The 14,748-nt window shown below is 34.8% G+C and overlaps 1 protein-coding gene across 3 annotated transcripts in view; it reads right to left on the reverse strand.

The window, feature by feature from the left end:
* Window positions 1–14,748, reverse strand: part of USP34 (ubiquitin specific peptidase 34) — a 244,806-nt gene that overhangs the window by 11,782 nt on the left and 218,276 nt on the right. For all 3 annotated transcript variants that reach the window (XM_072768505.1, XM_072768504.1, XM_072768507.1), the window contains exons 68-75: window positions 11,034–11,668; window positions 8,753–8,910; window positions 6,447–6,525; window positions 4,774–4,900; window positions 3,821–3,928; window positions 2,573–2,677; window positions 2,331–2,455; window positions 1,200–1,323 (exon numbers count right to left, since the gene is read on the reverse strand). In XM_072768505.1, coding sequence (XP_072624606.1) covers window positions 1,200–1,323; window positions 2,331–2,455; window positions 2,573–2,677; window positions 3,821–3,928; window positions 4,774–4,900; window positions 6,447–6,525; window positions 8,753–8,910; window positions 11,034–11,668 — 1,461 coding nt within the window. The remainder of the gene's footprint in view (window positions 1–1,199; window positions 1,324–2,330; window positions 2,456–2,572; window positions 2,678–3,820; window positions 3,929–4,773; window positions 4,901–6,446; window positions 6,526–8,752; window positions 8,911–11,033; window positions 11,669–14,748) is intronic.

Below are 14,748 nucleotides of genomic sequence, written 5' to 3' on the forward strand. Positions count from 1 at the left end.
TAGTTTTTTACCAAGTGCCATGACCAAACTGTGTAATCATGAAATGGCCAACCTGAGTATGTGCTCCCTGCCCACCACCCCCAACCTGGCAATTCAGCCGTATGTATATAAAACCAGCTAATGATAACCGATGGAAGGAACAACCTTTTAAATCTGAAGACACTAATCACTTACCAATAAAATGGTTTTTCTGAAGAAGAATTATCCCTGACAGCTGTTACCACTTCCTTCTTCTCCGATAATGAAACCTAAGGTATGTTCACATATCTTGCCCTACTTAAAATCGATCAAAACTTTTCCATAGAAAGAAGGGGTTGTGATTGAGGAAAAGCACAAGGGGGAGGTTCTAGAGCATGGCAATATTCTGTTTCTTGACCTGAGTGGTAATTCCATGAGCATTTCACTTCCTATGCTCTGAAACAAAACTACAAAACACTGGGAGAGGATCCTGGGCCATCCCTAAAGAAGTTAAGATTCAAAGAACACACAGAGTCTGGGAACTCTGGAGGTCCTGGGATAGGGGACATGTCTTCTAAAGACTTATCAGCTAGAAAAAGTCACCCACTGGCAGCAATTCTCTTATAGCTCTCAAGCACATCCTGGAGTAATTTGAGATTTTACCCCTTTTATAATTCACTGACGGTTTTGTTTTCTATTTCTCATATCTTCCTTTTTCAAATTTCCTTTCTTCTCATTCACCTCTCTGTTTCATGAAACTTACCTCCTAATTTACTCACATATGCACCTCTGCTTCACCCTGGCAAGCCCACTCAGTTTGCTCTTGGCATTGCCAGCTCCAAAGCACAGCTGGCTCTATAGATCTCATCTTATCCTCAAGATCAGGGCTGGGAAAGTCCACCTCTCTAAGCCTGCCTCCCTAAGCAGAGTAGTTTTTGGTTTTTGTTTTAAAATTCTGCTGGGCAGATGGAGGAGGACTTGGGCTTCTATGTACAAAAGTGATCAGCCCTACTCCACACTCCTTTATAGGCCAGCTGAAACTCTGGGCAGAACTATTCAATGGAAACCAGTAAGTTGGTGTTTTCTTAATAAAAATAAAAATGTTCCCAAGAATAATTAATATTTTTAAACCGGCACTTTAAAAAAGAAAAAAAGGGTTGTCTCATTTTTGTCTCCCCTTCCTAAGTGGCTAGGGGCTTAAAATAATTCAGTGGAATTTACTGCTTATCTTTTATACTTACTCAGCTTAACTAATGTTTCAGTAAATTTTTCACAGTTGATTGCAACTCGGCATAATAGATGGATGAATTGATGATAAGAAAAGAAGTAGTCTAGCAGCATACGATCATAAACGTCATCTTTGCCCTGAAGGTTAAAGATGATAAAATGGTTGCACTTAAATTGTATAATAAATTAAAGAGCATATTTTGTGCAAATGTAATAAGTTTAACTAAAAAGCTGATTAAATATTTAAATTCTATAAGAACCTACTTTTAAATTCCAAGTTTCTAGAAATGTTAAGATCTTAATTGTCACAAGTTTATTTTCAGTGTGCAAATGCTTATCAATTAAAATTACCCATTATCTCTATATACTTTCTTTAATCAAGTAAAATTACTATAGGATTTTAAAATGTGACACTTTAGTTCTACAGACATCATCAAGAAGAGCTGAATTAAATTTGATTTTTGAAATAGATTTCAAAAGTTTTCTGGAATGGTTACTGCAATGTTAATTATTTTAAATATTTTATCTTATGAGAAGTATATTTAAGATCCAAAGACGGTGGGCAAGGGAGAGTGTGAATGAAGCAGAGTGAAGAAGATAAAGGGGGAAAACTGTTTAAAAAATGTTGAAACTGAGAAATTATCTTGTGTCAATGTACGTTCTTTATAATTTAGAATTAGCATTATTTTAGGATACGCATTAGAAGAGAAGAATCAAGACTACAAATGGTCAAGCTATCAATCAGTGATATTAGGCTTAGGTGAAAGGATTATAATTAAAAGGGCAGTAAAAGAAGTCATTAATTAAATGGCCAAATTTAAACAATAGTAAATACCTAACTTGACTTTTCAGGTTTAGATATATGGCCCAGTTATAATTTAGCCTAGTGACAAATACTAGTAGGACTTTCTATTAGGGTATTTTTTTTTTTTTTTTGAGGGAGGAAAAAACTTACTACTTGTGCTTATTGTTGATTTTGCAAATATTCAACCAACATCTCAGAGCACTAAAAGGAAAAAGTCCAAATGAGTCTAATCTTCTTAGGATCCACAAAATGGTCATTTAAGTTTAATATAACTGCCAGAGGGGAAATTTCAAATTACTGTGTACTACAGAAACATGGTTTTCCTGGCATCCCAACATACCTTACTGGTTTCCACCATTGTGGGCAAGAGGCACATATTGAGTTCAGGGCGCGGAGGCCGAATATTGCTTTTCCCTCCTATTAGCTTGATATTTTCTCGACAAGGGAAATAAGGTCCAAGAGACACTAAGACATTAAAAGTGTACAGTAAGAATAAATGGAAAAAAATAAATCTCCATGTTTCAGTGTGCAGAAAGATTAAATACCAACCACATTCAAGTACTGTGCTAGATGAATACGTACTTGGTATATTACTATGATGATAAGTACAATGGTTGTGTTGTAGAAATGGAACCAGAGTATGAAGAAAGTCATGAGGACTCAAAAGCACAAGTTCCTTGAGAACATCTGAAAATAAAAACACAATATGAGTATTAAAAAACTAGAGTATCTCTAACCTGCTTCTTTCGAACTCACAAACCCTGTTAGGGTGACTAGTGGCAGCATGGCAGGCGACAAGTTTTAACGAGTCAAACTGTTTTAGCTGCTGACACTGGGAGAAATTCTGTCTGATGTTCAATCAAATCTGGATCAGCACACTTACTAACCATAATACAGTCATCATTTAGAAACCAAAGTTTAAAACTATTTATTTGTATTCTATTTATCCAAGAGAAGCGTCACGGAGAAGAGTACACTAAGGGAAATATTTAATGCACATTGATGACATGTCTTCCAAAAAATCAACCAAAGCAACTTAGACGGAAAATCCAAGGTTCAAAGTTCTTTGGATCTAAGATCTAATCCTTAGTCTACTTTTAATGTTTCATGATGCTAGATGGACTAATCACACAGAAGTAAAGCTCGTGATGACAGGCTATTGACAATCAGAGGTTAGTGTAGTATAGACCAGTAATTCCACAGAACATCAGGCCGAAACGTGCCAAAACTTACTGCTTACACATGACAGCCATTCATGTCATTTCGAGAAACTGGTAATAAAGTTACAGTCTCTAGAGAGAATTTTTTTAAATGGCTTCTAAACTAGTAAAACAAAATTCAGTATAAATTTAAAACGAGGGAGGGGGGATCCCTTAACAGGCACAAATTATCACCTTATTATAACTATGTAATCAATAAAAAGGCAAAATTCTTGGGAGTCTAAGAACAGCTACTGTGTCTAGGCAAAAGAACAGGCAGTAAAATAATCTTCCGAACCCTTTACAGTATCAGCTCTCCTTTGCAAACATTTGCATGATCCTACCTTATTTATATAGGACCAGAAGATTTCAGAGCTGGAAGATATCTAGAGGTAACCTAAGGACAAAGAGCCCAGATATACTACATGACCTGCCAGTGATCATATAGCATAATTATTGGCATGTTGAGAAATGTAACTAGATTTTCTAGGACCTGCTGGCCATTGTAACACATAAAAAGGACAAGTGTCTTCCAAACCCTGCATAACTAATACCACATCTTACAAAGAATATTCCACAAAAATCATCTTCCATTAGGTTTTTATACAGATGTATTTTCCAACTAACTTACCTATACAGGCATTTCTAAGTTCTGGAGGACTATAGGAATTAAGAAGAGTTAACAGTTTATGAGCAAACTCAATTCGTTCCTGCCACTGAATTAATGCTTGTTTCACATCTGCAAATACAAAAGTATACATAAAAATGTCATTTGAGTTCAAACTTCCTCACAATTATTTTCTATTATTATCTACAGGATGCTAACACTAAGAATATCTAATGACAAACATCTTTGGTGAAAGCTAAGTGATGATTTTCATGAGATGGCTACTACTGTGAAACTTGACAAATTTCTTTAAGCACATACTCTAGGGATGAGTATGTCCATTTTCTAGAAATTTATATGAAGTTCAGAGTTCACATGCAATTTTACAGGGACACAAGACATGGGTTTTATAGTTATTTCTCTTAAAACTAAAAATGGTCTAACCTAAGCCATGGAGGTTTCCAGCTGGAGAACCTTCACAAAACACCCATGTTGTTACTGTGCTTGGGAAGTGTCTCCCTATCTTTTAAATCTTATCATAACACTTATAGGATGCTTGCCTATTTTTTAGGCAGGCATAAGAGAATAAACAAAAGCACTCCAGCCTTATACCAGGTCATGATGAACATTTCCTGATGGTTAGCCAGCAGCAGCCCCATCTTCTACATAAACTAGAGATAAAGATAAATTCTCTGAAGGATGTGGTCTGAAATCCTTATTTCACTCTTTAATAGTTGGAAGTAACAAAAATAAGGGATGCCTAGGTGGCTCAGTAGTTTGAGTGTCTATCTTTGGCTGAGGGCGTGATCCCAGAGTCCCTGGATCGAGTCCCACATTGGGCTCCCTGCATGGAGTCTGCCTCTCCATCTGCCTGTGTCTCTGCCTCTCTTTCTGTTTCTCTCATGAATAAATAAAATCTTAAAAAAAAAAAAAAAAAAAAGGGAAGTAACAAAAATAAGAAGTAGGAATAATCAAACCTTTTCTCTGAAGATAAGGGCGTGTGGACTTCAAAACCGAAAGGAATATGGACAGAAGTTCTACTAAGTCTCCAGTCACATGGCAAGCTGTGGCTTCATGGTACATCATGTGCAGTGTGTTGAAAGACTACAAGTGATTTAAAAAAAAGGAAAACCTCATTTCATTTTTACTTGACTGAGCCACAAAATGGTAGTACTCATCCTTTATGACAGATGTTTTCAGACCTTATGTGTGTGCATATATGCACAAAGCAAATATATTTGCTGTCTACCTAAAAGTCAAATTCTCCCAAGTCAGATCTTTTATAAAATATAAAAACAGTGCTCACCTTCAGAGCTGATATTTTATGCATACTTTCTGGTCTGAAGGAATAACCTGTTTAATCAGTTTGTTTTTCATTATTCTTTGTTCTAAGACCACAAGCCTTAGAAATTACAAAGCAGCAGGCAACAAGAAGATTGGGTAGAATGGGTGACTGCTTTAACTAACTTTCCAGGGCTTTGGAAGAAAGACAATGGTGAAATGGTTGTCAGCCATACCCAAAACAGTAAATCTGAATGAAGGGAAAGAGCTCCAAAAGGAAGAATTCCTTTAATTTTATTGGCTTGTTAAATCTTTTAATTCCAAATCCTTAGTTTTTTTTTTCCTACTTCATTCTATAAAGGTTTTCTAATCCTCTCGAATCAGTTCCCTATAACCTATAGACCATCCACTATTTGAAGTTCAAAATGCATAGTCTAGAATCGGTGGTAGTACATAATCCGGACAATGTACTTCTGTGGCATTCAAACAGTGTAAGCTGTGACAATAGGAACCATGTCTGCTTATTCACTGCTCCTTCTCCAATGCCTAGCACAATGACTGGCACAGAGTAGACACATTCAAACATCTGGTGAATGAAACAATGAAATTCTCACTACTTTTCATACTTTTGTTCTAGCCAAACAGAAATAATAGCATTTTTCAAATACAACAATACTTTCTTGCCTCTGCAAGAAATTACCAAGTCATTTATCTAGATGCTCTCCCACTTATTTTTACAAGTCCAAATTTTTCAAAATACAGTTTCAAATATGTTGTATTCCTATTCTATAATACTATTGACTGAAGAAAACTATCCTATCTCTTACATCTCAAGGTACTCTTGGCATATACTCTTTTATCTTCTCTCCTTTGCTAGACTTAAGGGGTAAAATGCACCTTTATGGCTTTAAAATCATCTCATAGTTTGTGGATGTTCAAGAATTGTGGGAAGAATGAACAGGTGATTTGAATCACCTCTAACAGACTCAATGGTTTTCTCTGATGAAGCTAATCTCAGTTTCATACTATCAAATAAGTGAGCTCTTGAGAAATTCTGTCAGTGATTAGATCGTATGAATTTCATCTGTTTCTACCCTTTAAATGATATGAATAAAACTAAACTATTTCCAGTGGTTGTTCTAAACACAAAATAGGAAAAGTATGGAATTAGTATGGATAAAGAAAACAGCAACCTAAAAACTGTGACCTAATCACATTTTTGTAATATAGCATTTACTGATCTATATAATAAAAATCCAGACACCTGTAAAACACTCTAGCATAAACTCTAAATATCCACAAAAAAAGTAGTCTTGGTGAGAATATTAAAATAAGATATATCTACAGTAAAATGAATTAAAATATTTACCTCAGTCATTAGGATCAACCCTCGATTAAATACAACAAGAAGTCTATCTTCATCAGATTCTAATAGTATTCTGAAGGCACTAGAAGAAAAAAAAAAGTCCAGGTTGAGAACTTTGAATCAGAATGGAAAACTTTGGTGATAAAAAACAGACAGATGTAAACTGTAATTTAGCTCTTTTCTGCCTACAGGAGAGAGACTGCTATATCTGTTTCCTAGTAATATAATAAAAAGAGTTAATATTAAGAAACCCTCTAAGTAACATGGAAAAGTTATGTCTGCTAGTATCTAGTCAACAATTATCCACAATGGTGGAAGAGAGGTATCATGGAGATATATTTTAAGTTTCAGTATAAACAATGCTTATTTTTATAATGTGTTTTTAGCTTCTAAACTATTTTAAGCTCTAGATAAACAAAATATACTATCCAAGCACTTGTCAGCTGATTCTTGGGAAGAAAGAGAAACATGAGGGGGAAAACATGAAATACATTTTGGCCCTGAAAATAATCTATGTGATAATCATCAAAAGCAGTTAATGGACCTAATTTCATTATTAGGTACTGGAAACTGCTGCTATATGTAGTACAACTGGAATTCCTTTTACTTCAATTAGTTTTGTTTTGTTTTAAAAGATTTTTATTTATTTATGTGAGAGAGAGAGAGAGAGAGAGAATGAGAGGGATGCCTGGGTGGCTCAGTGGTTGAGCATCTCAGAGTGCTGGGATTGGGGATTGAGTCCCACATCGGGCTCCCTGCAGGGAGCCTGCTTCTCCCTCTGCCTATGTCTCTGCCTCTCTGTCTCTCATGAATATATAAATAAAATCTTAAAAAAAAAAAAAAGAATGAGAGAGAGAGAATACAAGCATGAGTTATGGGGGAAGAGGGAATGGAAGAAGAGGGAACTCCTTGCTGAGCAGGGAGCCCAAAGTGGGGAGGCTCCATCCCAGGACTCCAGGATCATGACCTGAGCCGAAGGCAGACCCTTAATCAACTGAGACATCCAGGCACTCCCTATGTTTTCTTTCCTTTTTTCAAAAAAGAATTAAGAAAGCTCAAAAAAAGAAAAAAAAAAAAAGAATTAAGAAAGCTCAAAATCTTTCTATTTCTTTTAGAGAATAAGCTTTAAGTAGTAAACCTTGGAAACAAAATGTATTCAAAATTAATATCAAAACTTTAAAAGAATTCCTTTAGAGGAATTCTGCCAAAAGCATAATTAATTCATTTTGTGTACTAATAAAGAATCAAATTTGAAAGTTTTCTGAAGAAGATAATCTGAAATAACCTTATCTTGGGTTAAGCATAAAATACTGTAATGTGGGCAGCCCGGGTGGCTCTGCGGTTTAGCGCCGCCTTTGGCCCAGAGCCTGATTCTGGAGACCCAGGATGGAGTCCTGCGTTGGGCTCCCTGCAGGGAGCCTGCTTTTCCCTCTGCCTGTGTCTCTGCCTCTCTCTCTGTGTGTCTCTCTCTGTCTCTCATGAATAAATAAATTTTAAAAATCTTAAAAAAAAAATGCTGTAATGTTCAAAGAAGTACTACCAAAAAATGTGTGCCTGATAAAGGACATTACCTCCAAATCTTAGATGTAATACACAGAAGCACTTTAAGAAATTAACCTGGACTGGGCAACCCTCTTGGATCCCATCCCTCTTCAGAAGCTCTGTACTAGCGCTCAATAAACTTTGCTTTGCTGCCCACCACTTAAAAAAAAAAAAAAAGGAAAGAAATTGACCTGGCCTTTATTTCCACAGTTAAAGGGAATTATGTATAATTTGTTGTAGAGTTCCTTTATAACCATTCAATAACTTCTGTAGCTCTGAACAACGATAAAGATGATATTTTGTTACTTTGTCTAATTCTTACAGTTAAAGACAGGTAAATCTGGGCTAGACAGAATGAAAAATACATTAAGTCTCATCCAAAGATGGAGAAAGCTATTTCTGGAAGCTTGTGGAACTAAATCTCCAAGCATAAGGCAGGATGAATCAGAACAGAGAAGAGGATACAAGGTTTAGGCTTAAGACTGTATATTAAGGTTCCTTCCAATCTTGATTCTATGATTGTGATAAAAGATACAACCCAAAACCAAACCAAACCAAAAACTGTTTAAAAGTAACTCATTTTTTACAAGATAAATCTTTCCAAGGTGATTGAATGCAAAAATGCTTCCCTAATTAAAGAATTGGTAAACTTTTGGTTATAAATAATTATAACTCTTTAAGTGTCAAAAGGCTGGTCCCCATTCCCTCACTTGGAAAAACAAACAAATTAAAAAAAAAAACCAAAACACCAGAAAACACCTTTTTACCTTATTAAAGTAGTCCAGCAGGAGCGGCCATCTAAGCAACGTAAGTAACAACTTATGGTTGTTTTCTTAAACTGTTTAATATCTTCTAATTCTTCCTCTCTCATATCTGGCCTTTGAGCTATAAACAGCTGCATCAGGTTAAATAGTTCTTCTACTGCCTAAAAAGGGCAAATAAGCATTATGGTGATCTTTTAACCCTATAACATTCTGTAATGTTTGCTTCTCATTTCTGAATGTTAGACCCACTTGTCAGCTTTTAAAACTAAACAAATTATATCAGATTACACTACCTTTCAAGAATAGTTACAAAATTACCAATGAATTCTATTTTTAAAATTTAATATATTCTTCACTAAAAGAAAATAATCTTAAATTTTTCAGGTAGACTCATTTTTAGGTTCATTTTTAGTCTTAACACTGTTTCAAGCACTAGCTTTGTAACTTCAAATGGGCATCCAGACATGCTACCCTAATCCTTTGCTCCATTTCTTTAATGAGAAAACACAATTTTCATCACAAAATTTTCACTAACATTTGAATTAATACCACTTCTGAGAAAACCCTTTATGCAAACATTTGGAATGTTCTTTCTAGACTGATGAATCGTTAGTTCAACTTTCTGACTGATGAAATGTGGAAACCAATATTTAAGCAAAACCGTTAACTGTGGGTTTATAAATTCCTTTACCATGGGCATGTGGGCATACTTATCAATGAACTGAAAAGCCCCAATTCCAAAATTTCCATGGAAAAAATTGATTTAAGCACCATTTTCATGAAAACCTCCAATAAAGCTCTACAATAAAAGATGTTATATTTCATTGATGTCACGAAACAACATTATCAGATAAATATTCTATCTTGCCCAATACTCATCCAAAGGTATATTTAACCATGGACATCATGTTTAGTAATTAAGTCAAATATTTTTTATGTGAATGTGATTAAGAAAATCCACTGAATCTTGATAATCTTAATAAATCCTGTCCTGACTCCTTTGAGGTCAGGCAGACTCACTTTCGTTTCCTTTGGTCTTCTTACAGTCTTGGCTTTGAATCTTTTTTGGTACTTAGTATACTCACTTTCTTGCCTCTATTCTAGGCACTCTAAATTTCCTGGCTGGAAACCAGGTTATTCCTTCTGGATGAGAACAATTTACTACATCATATCTAAAGGACAGGAAAGGTCCTTTTTACAACAGGAAAAAGAAATATAGTATGCAATTCAAGGATACCAATAATTAAAATATTCTTCAATGGGGGATCCCTGGGTGGCGCAGCGGTTTAGCGCCTGCCTTTGGCCCAGGGGGCGATCCTGGAGACCCGGGATCGAATCCCACGTCGGGCTCCCGGTGTATGGAGCCTGCTTCTCCCTCTGCCTGTGTCTCTGCCTCTCTCTCTCTCTGTGTGTGTGACTATCATAAATAAATAAAAATTAAAAAAAAAATTCTATTAAAAAAAAAATATTCTTCAATGTATTCATTTAATTAAACTCTTAAGCACTGGAAGTCGTCAAAAAGCTCCTGCTCCTCCACTCCCACCATCTCCCATTTAGCAAAAACTTCTCACATTGGCAATTTGTGGCTTCTATATTATAATAGCTTGAAAAAAGTATTCTGCACTCTTCTTCCAACCCTTTTTCTAGATTTATATCCTCTTGGTGTAATATTCAGTTTACAACAGAGAGTTAAGAAGCAACAGTGAAAAGAAATATCCAGGAATGACAGCCATACATGAAGGGGGAAAGTTTTAATATGTAATCTACAAATAGTCTGTAGAAAAAAAGGAATCAGATTTAGACTGCACATATTTGTATCCTGATAGATCCCTTAACCATTTCATTCACCTAAATACAGTGTGAGTATAGTAGAGATACTATAGCTAAGATAAAAATACTGTCTAGCTCACAGCTTAGTAGAGCATGTTAATCTTAATGATCAGTTATCTAAACAGTAAATACTTCCCTAAAACCGTACCACAAAACTGACTTTTTTCATTAGGCACATATAAAAGACACATTTACAAAAAAAAACAAATGATAAGAGCTAAGTTCAATTAGAGATAGAATTTCAACATCAACCTAAGAAAAATTATCCATATTACTTAAAAATTTTATAGTAATATAGCATTATATACATATATTCAAGAAAACAAACACATTAAGTCCTTAATAAAGACTGTAGACCATACCTCCATATTTTGTTACCACTTCCCACAATGGGGAAAAATAGGTTATTTCCAATCAACTTGAAGATACAGATATAATTATCAATTTTACTCACTCCAGGGTATTGGCTGGCATGTGGTGTAAGATTCTTAAAGGCCCATTGGATGTTCTGGTGAGAAGCGAGTTGTCTTGTGAATGCAGGAGACTGTTCACAGCAGAGCCTCAGAATGCCGTAGTAGGCGGGCAGCATCCCACGGTTAAAAAGCACCACATCCTGATCATCATGGTCAGCAAGGATGTAATTGAAGGCAATGTTCTTGGTTACCACTGGGTTCTGAACAATAAGGCGGATATTCTCTGGACAGTCAGCACACACATTGTACCAAAATGAAAGCAAAGCCTGTTTATTGTGATTTGTAGCTATTGCTGGCTCAGAAAGTTTAGGCTGGAAAAGGTTCCACAAATCCATGAAATATGTGGAAAACATCAGCTTCTCAGTTTTGGAAATTAAACAGTAAGTCATAAAGCTAAAATAGGGCACTAGCTTTGTAGTGCCATGAACAGCAGCATCAACATAAAGTTTGGCTCTTGAGAGCAAACCAAGGAGCACGTTGTAGACCTGATGTAGGACTACTGTTGTGTCTGGACTGAGTGGAAGGTCACGGGTTGGGATGTGCAAAGACCTTGTTGACCGGAACATCTGGCGGAATGAATTGCTTGGTATAAGGGACACCAGAAGATAAGCTGCAGCTATAAAATGTAAAACAAAACTGTCAGATCCTTATAAGATATAAAACAGACTGAAGAGCAGTCATTAAACACAAAGCCACTCTTCTCTTTAAAAAATAAAATGAATAAAAATTAAGGGACATGAACATTTCTTAATATCTTTCTGCTCTACCACTGGCCCCAAAGAAACTTTCTAAGGAATGATGAAAACAAACATCTTCCATTCTGTCATTGTTATTTTTTAAGTGGCAACAATAATTGCACTAATAGAAGCTTTCCCGAGATGTAGAATTTTCCATTTATTTTATCATTGCATTTCTTCTCAGGAAATAATATGGTTTAACCTGAAAAGAACACAGCATTTAGAGTCAGAAGACCTAGCTAAGACTGTCTGAACATGGTCAAATCATTCAATTTTGTTAGCATGTTTTCTTCTTTACAAAATAAGGGTAAGTTATTTTGTAATAATTTACAGATTAGCAGTAAAATATAAAGTTATAAAGACAGAATGAAATCTACTTTAAAGTGCATTGTAAGGTGAAGATTTTATATATATATATATGCGCCAATTATAGAACATTAACTGGAAAATCTTTACAAGTCTCCTAGGCTAAATTTGTATTTTTAAGATTTTTTCTTCATGAGTACAGTTGACACACAATGTTGTATTAGTCTCAGGTGTACAACAGAATGATTCAACTTCTCTATATGTCATGCTGTGCTCACCACAGTGTCACCACACAACACTATTACAGTACCATTGCTGATATTCCCTATGCTATATGCTTTATCCCCATGACTTATTCATTCCGTAACTAGAAGCTTCTAGGCTGACTCTGAACACAAATCAAGCATCCCTTCTTCAACATACCTGAAAAATGTTATTAAGCATACAATTCTGAGAAATAAATGACTCATTAGTTGAGTTCATCCACAAAAACAGTTACTGTGTATGCAAAGCACTGAGCTAGGTACTTTAAAAATATTACTTCATTTAATCCTCACAATCATTCTGGAGGTAGGTAATGTTACACTGGAAAATCTAAATCTTGGAGAAGCAAAGACCAAGGTCACACAGATAGAGGTGAAACTCAGATTTAGCCCTGGGAGACAATAATGATGATGGTGGTCCAACAACAAGAACTGCTAACATTTATCAAATGTTTATGCTATTTAATACCATAACTTTATGTAGCAGGCACTAATTCTATTATCCTCACTTTCAATCAGACTTAAAACAGTCAGACTACACCCATGTTACACATCTCATGGCAGAGCTGGAATTCAAACCCCGGTAGTCAGATTCATGAGCTAATGTTCCTAAAAACAATCACCAGAGAGCCTCTTCATGGCTTCCAATTCCTTAGAGTTTTTAACTCTTCAATATACCTATAATTTTGTCTCCCATTATTTTACCTATAACTTGATAATTTCCAGTGTTCTGTCAAAGCAAATAAAGTTAGGGTTTCTAAAATTAATTATAACCTATTTTACAGATTTCAAATTAAACCTTATGCACAATTTTGTGCACAATATTACATTTCTACGTATTTTTTCACCTATTAATATCGCCCTGGTTAGGCTCAATTTGGTATAGGTTTCCAATATTAAAACTTGGCATGTAGGGGTCATCTTGATCAATCACTGTGTAAGTTGCTATTGAGAAAAGTAATTTGTGATTAGAAAAAACTTACTTGGTTACATACTTTTACCCCCAAATCTTAAGAAACATTTTCAAACACAACTCAAGGTTCAAAATACTCTACCAAAGACCCACTTAAATTCTACAATGAACATTTAGTTTTATTATATACCAAACCATCTATTTATTTAGGAGCTATCTGCTTCTAAATAAAAAATAAGGTCTTCTTAGGAGAAATAAATTCCAGGAAGGTCAATATGGAAGAATAGGCTATCACGCTAAACACTGCCTTGCTATGACTAAAGAGTCCCTTCATTTAGTTCTATACTGTAGAGAACTTAGAATAAGTCGATCTCCATTTCTATATGGCAATTCTTCAACTATTTTAAGACATAAACTTATGTCTCCACTTTTTTTAAACATTCTGAAGCATTCCTTAGAATTTTGTAGGATTTAATATACTTCTCAGTAGTTTTTCTTTTATACATGTTACTATAATTCTTATTGTTATATTGATTTCATTCAAATATCTGGGCTTTTTTTCAATTTATAGCAAAAGGACTTATTCATATTACTATTATAGTCTTATAATTTTTAAATGATTGACTGTAATTATTTCCCAACTGAACATCTAGTTTTTAATTTTTCATAAACATAATAAATAAGGCTATTTAAGCACCCATATATTGAATGACTTATTTACAACACTGGAATCCTTGAAATGATATTACTGAATTTATAAAGGGCAAAGCATTTTGAAGATCTTGGTACAAATAGCTAAACTGCCTCTCATAGAGTAATATTACTCACAACTTCAACTGCCATGTATGAGGAGGCCACTTCCTCAGTACATGAAAATTAGGTTTAATAGCTAAAAAAAACTTTTTTTGGGTTCAGGATATATTTTTTATTGTCTTATGGTCAGAAGTCAGAACATAAATGCCAATCAGCATAGGTGTCAGCATTTATAAATGACCCGTCACTATAGGGTTACATAAACTGGCAGGAAAAACAAGCCTATGAGTACCAATGCCAATCCATGCGTACCCAACCAGTACAAGGTATGTTTCCCAAACAAACTTCTTATTTTAGGACAGGCAGAAGAGACATAGTTACCATATTCTCTCCTGACTTTTCTCTTACTATTAACATCTATTGTTACTATAGTATATTTGTTGTAACTAAGGAACCAACACTGGCACATTACTTTTAACTAAATTCCATACTTTAGATTTTATTAGTTTTCCCTTAATGTTCTTTTATTTTGGCTCCGGGATCCCATCTAGGATATATTACATTTAATCATGTCTCTGTAAGCTCCTCTTGGCTGTGACAGTTTCTCAGGCTCTCCCTGATTTTGGAAAACCTTGACAGTTTAAAGATTTTATTTTATTTTATTTTATTTTATTTTATTTTATTTTATTTTATTTTATTTTATTTATTTTATTTTATTTTTTAT

Source organism: Canis lupus, chromosome 11, assembly GCF_048164855.1.
Source record: "Canis lupus baileyi chromosome 11, mCanLup2.hap1, whole genome shotgun sequence".
NCBI classification, from domain to species: Eukaryota; Metazoa; Chordata; class Mammalia; order Carnivora; family Canidae; genus Canis; species Canis lupus.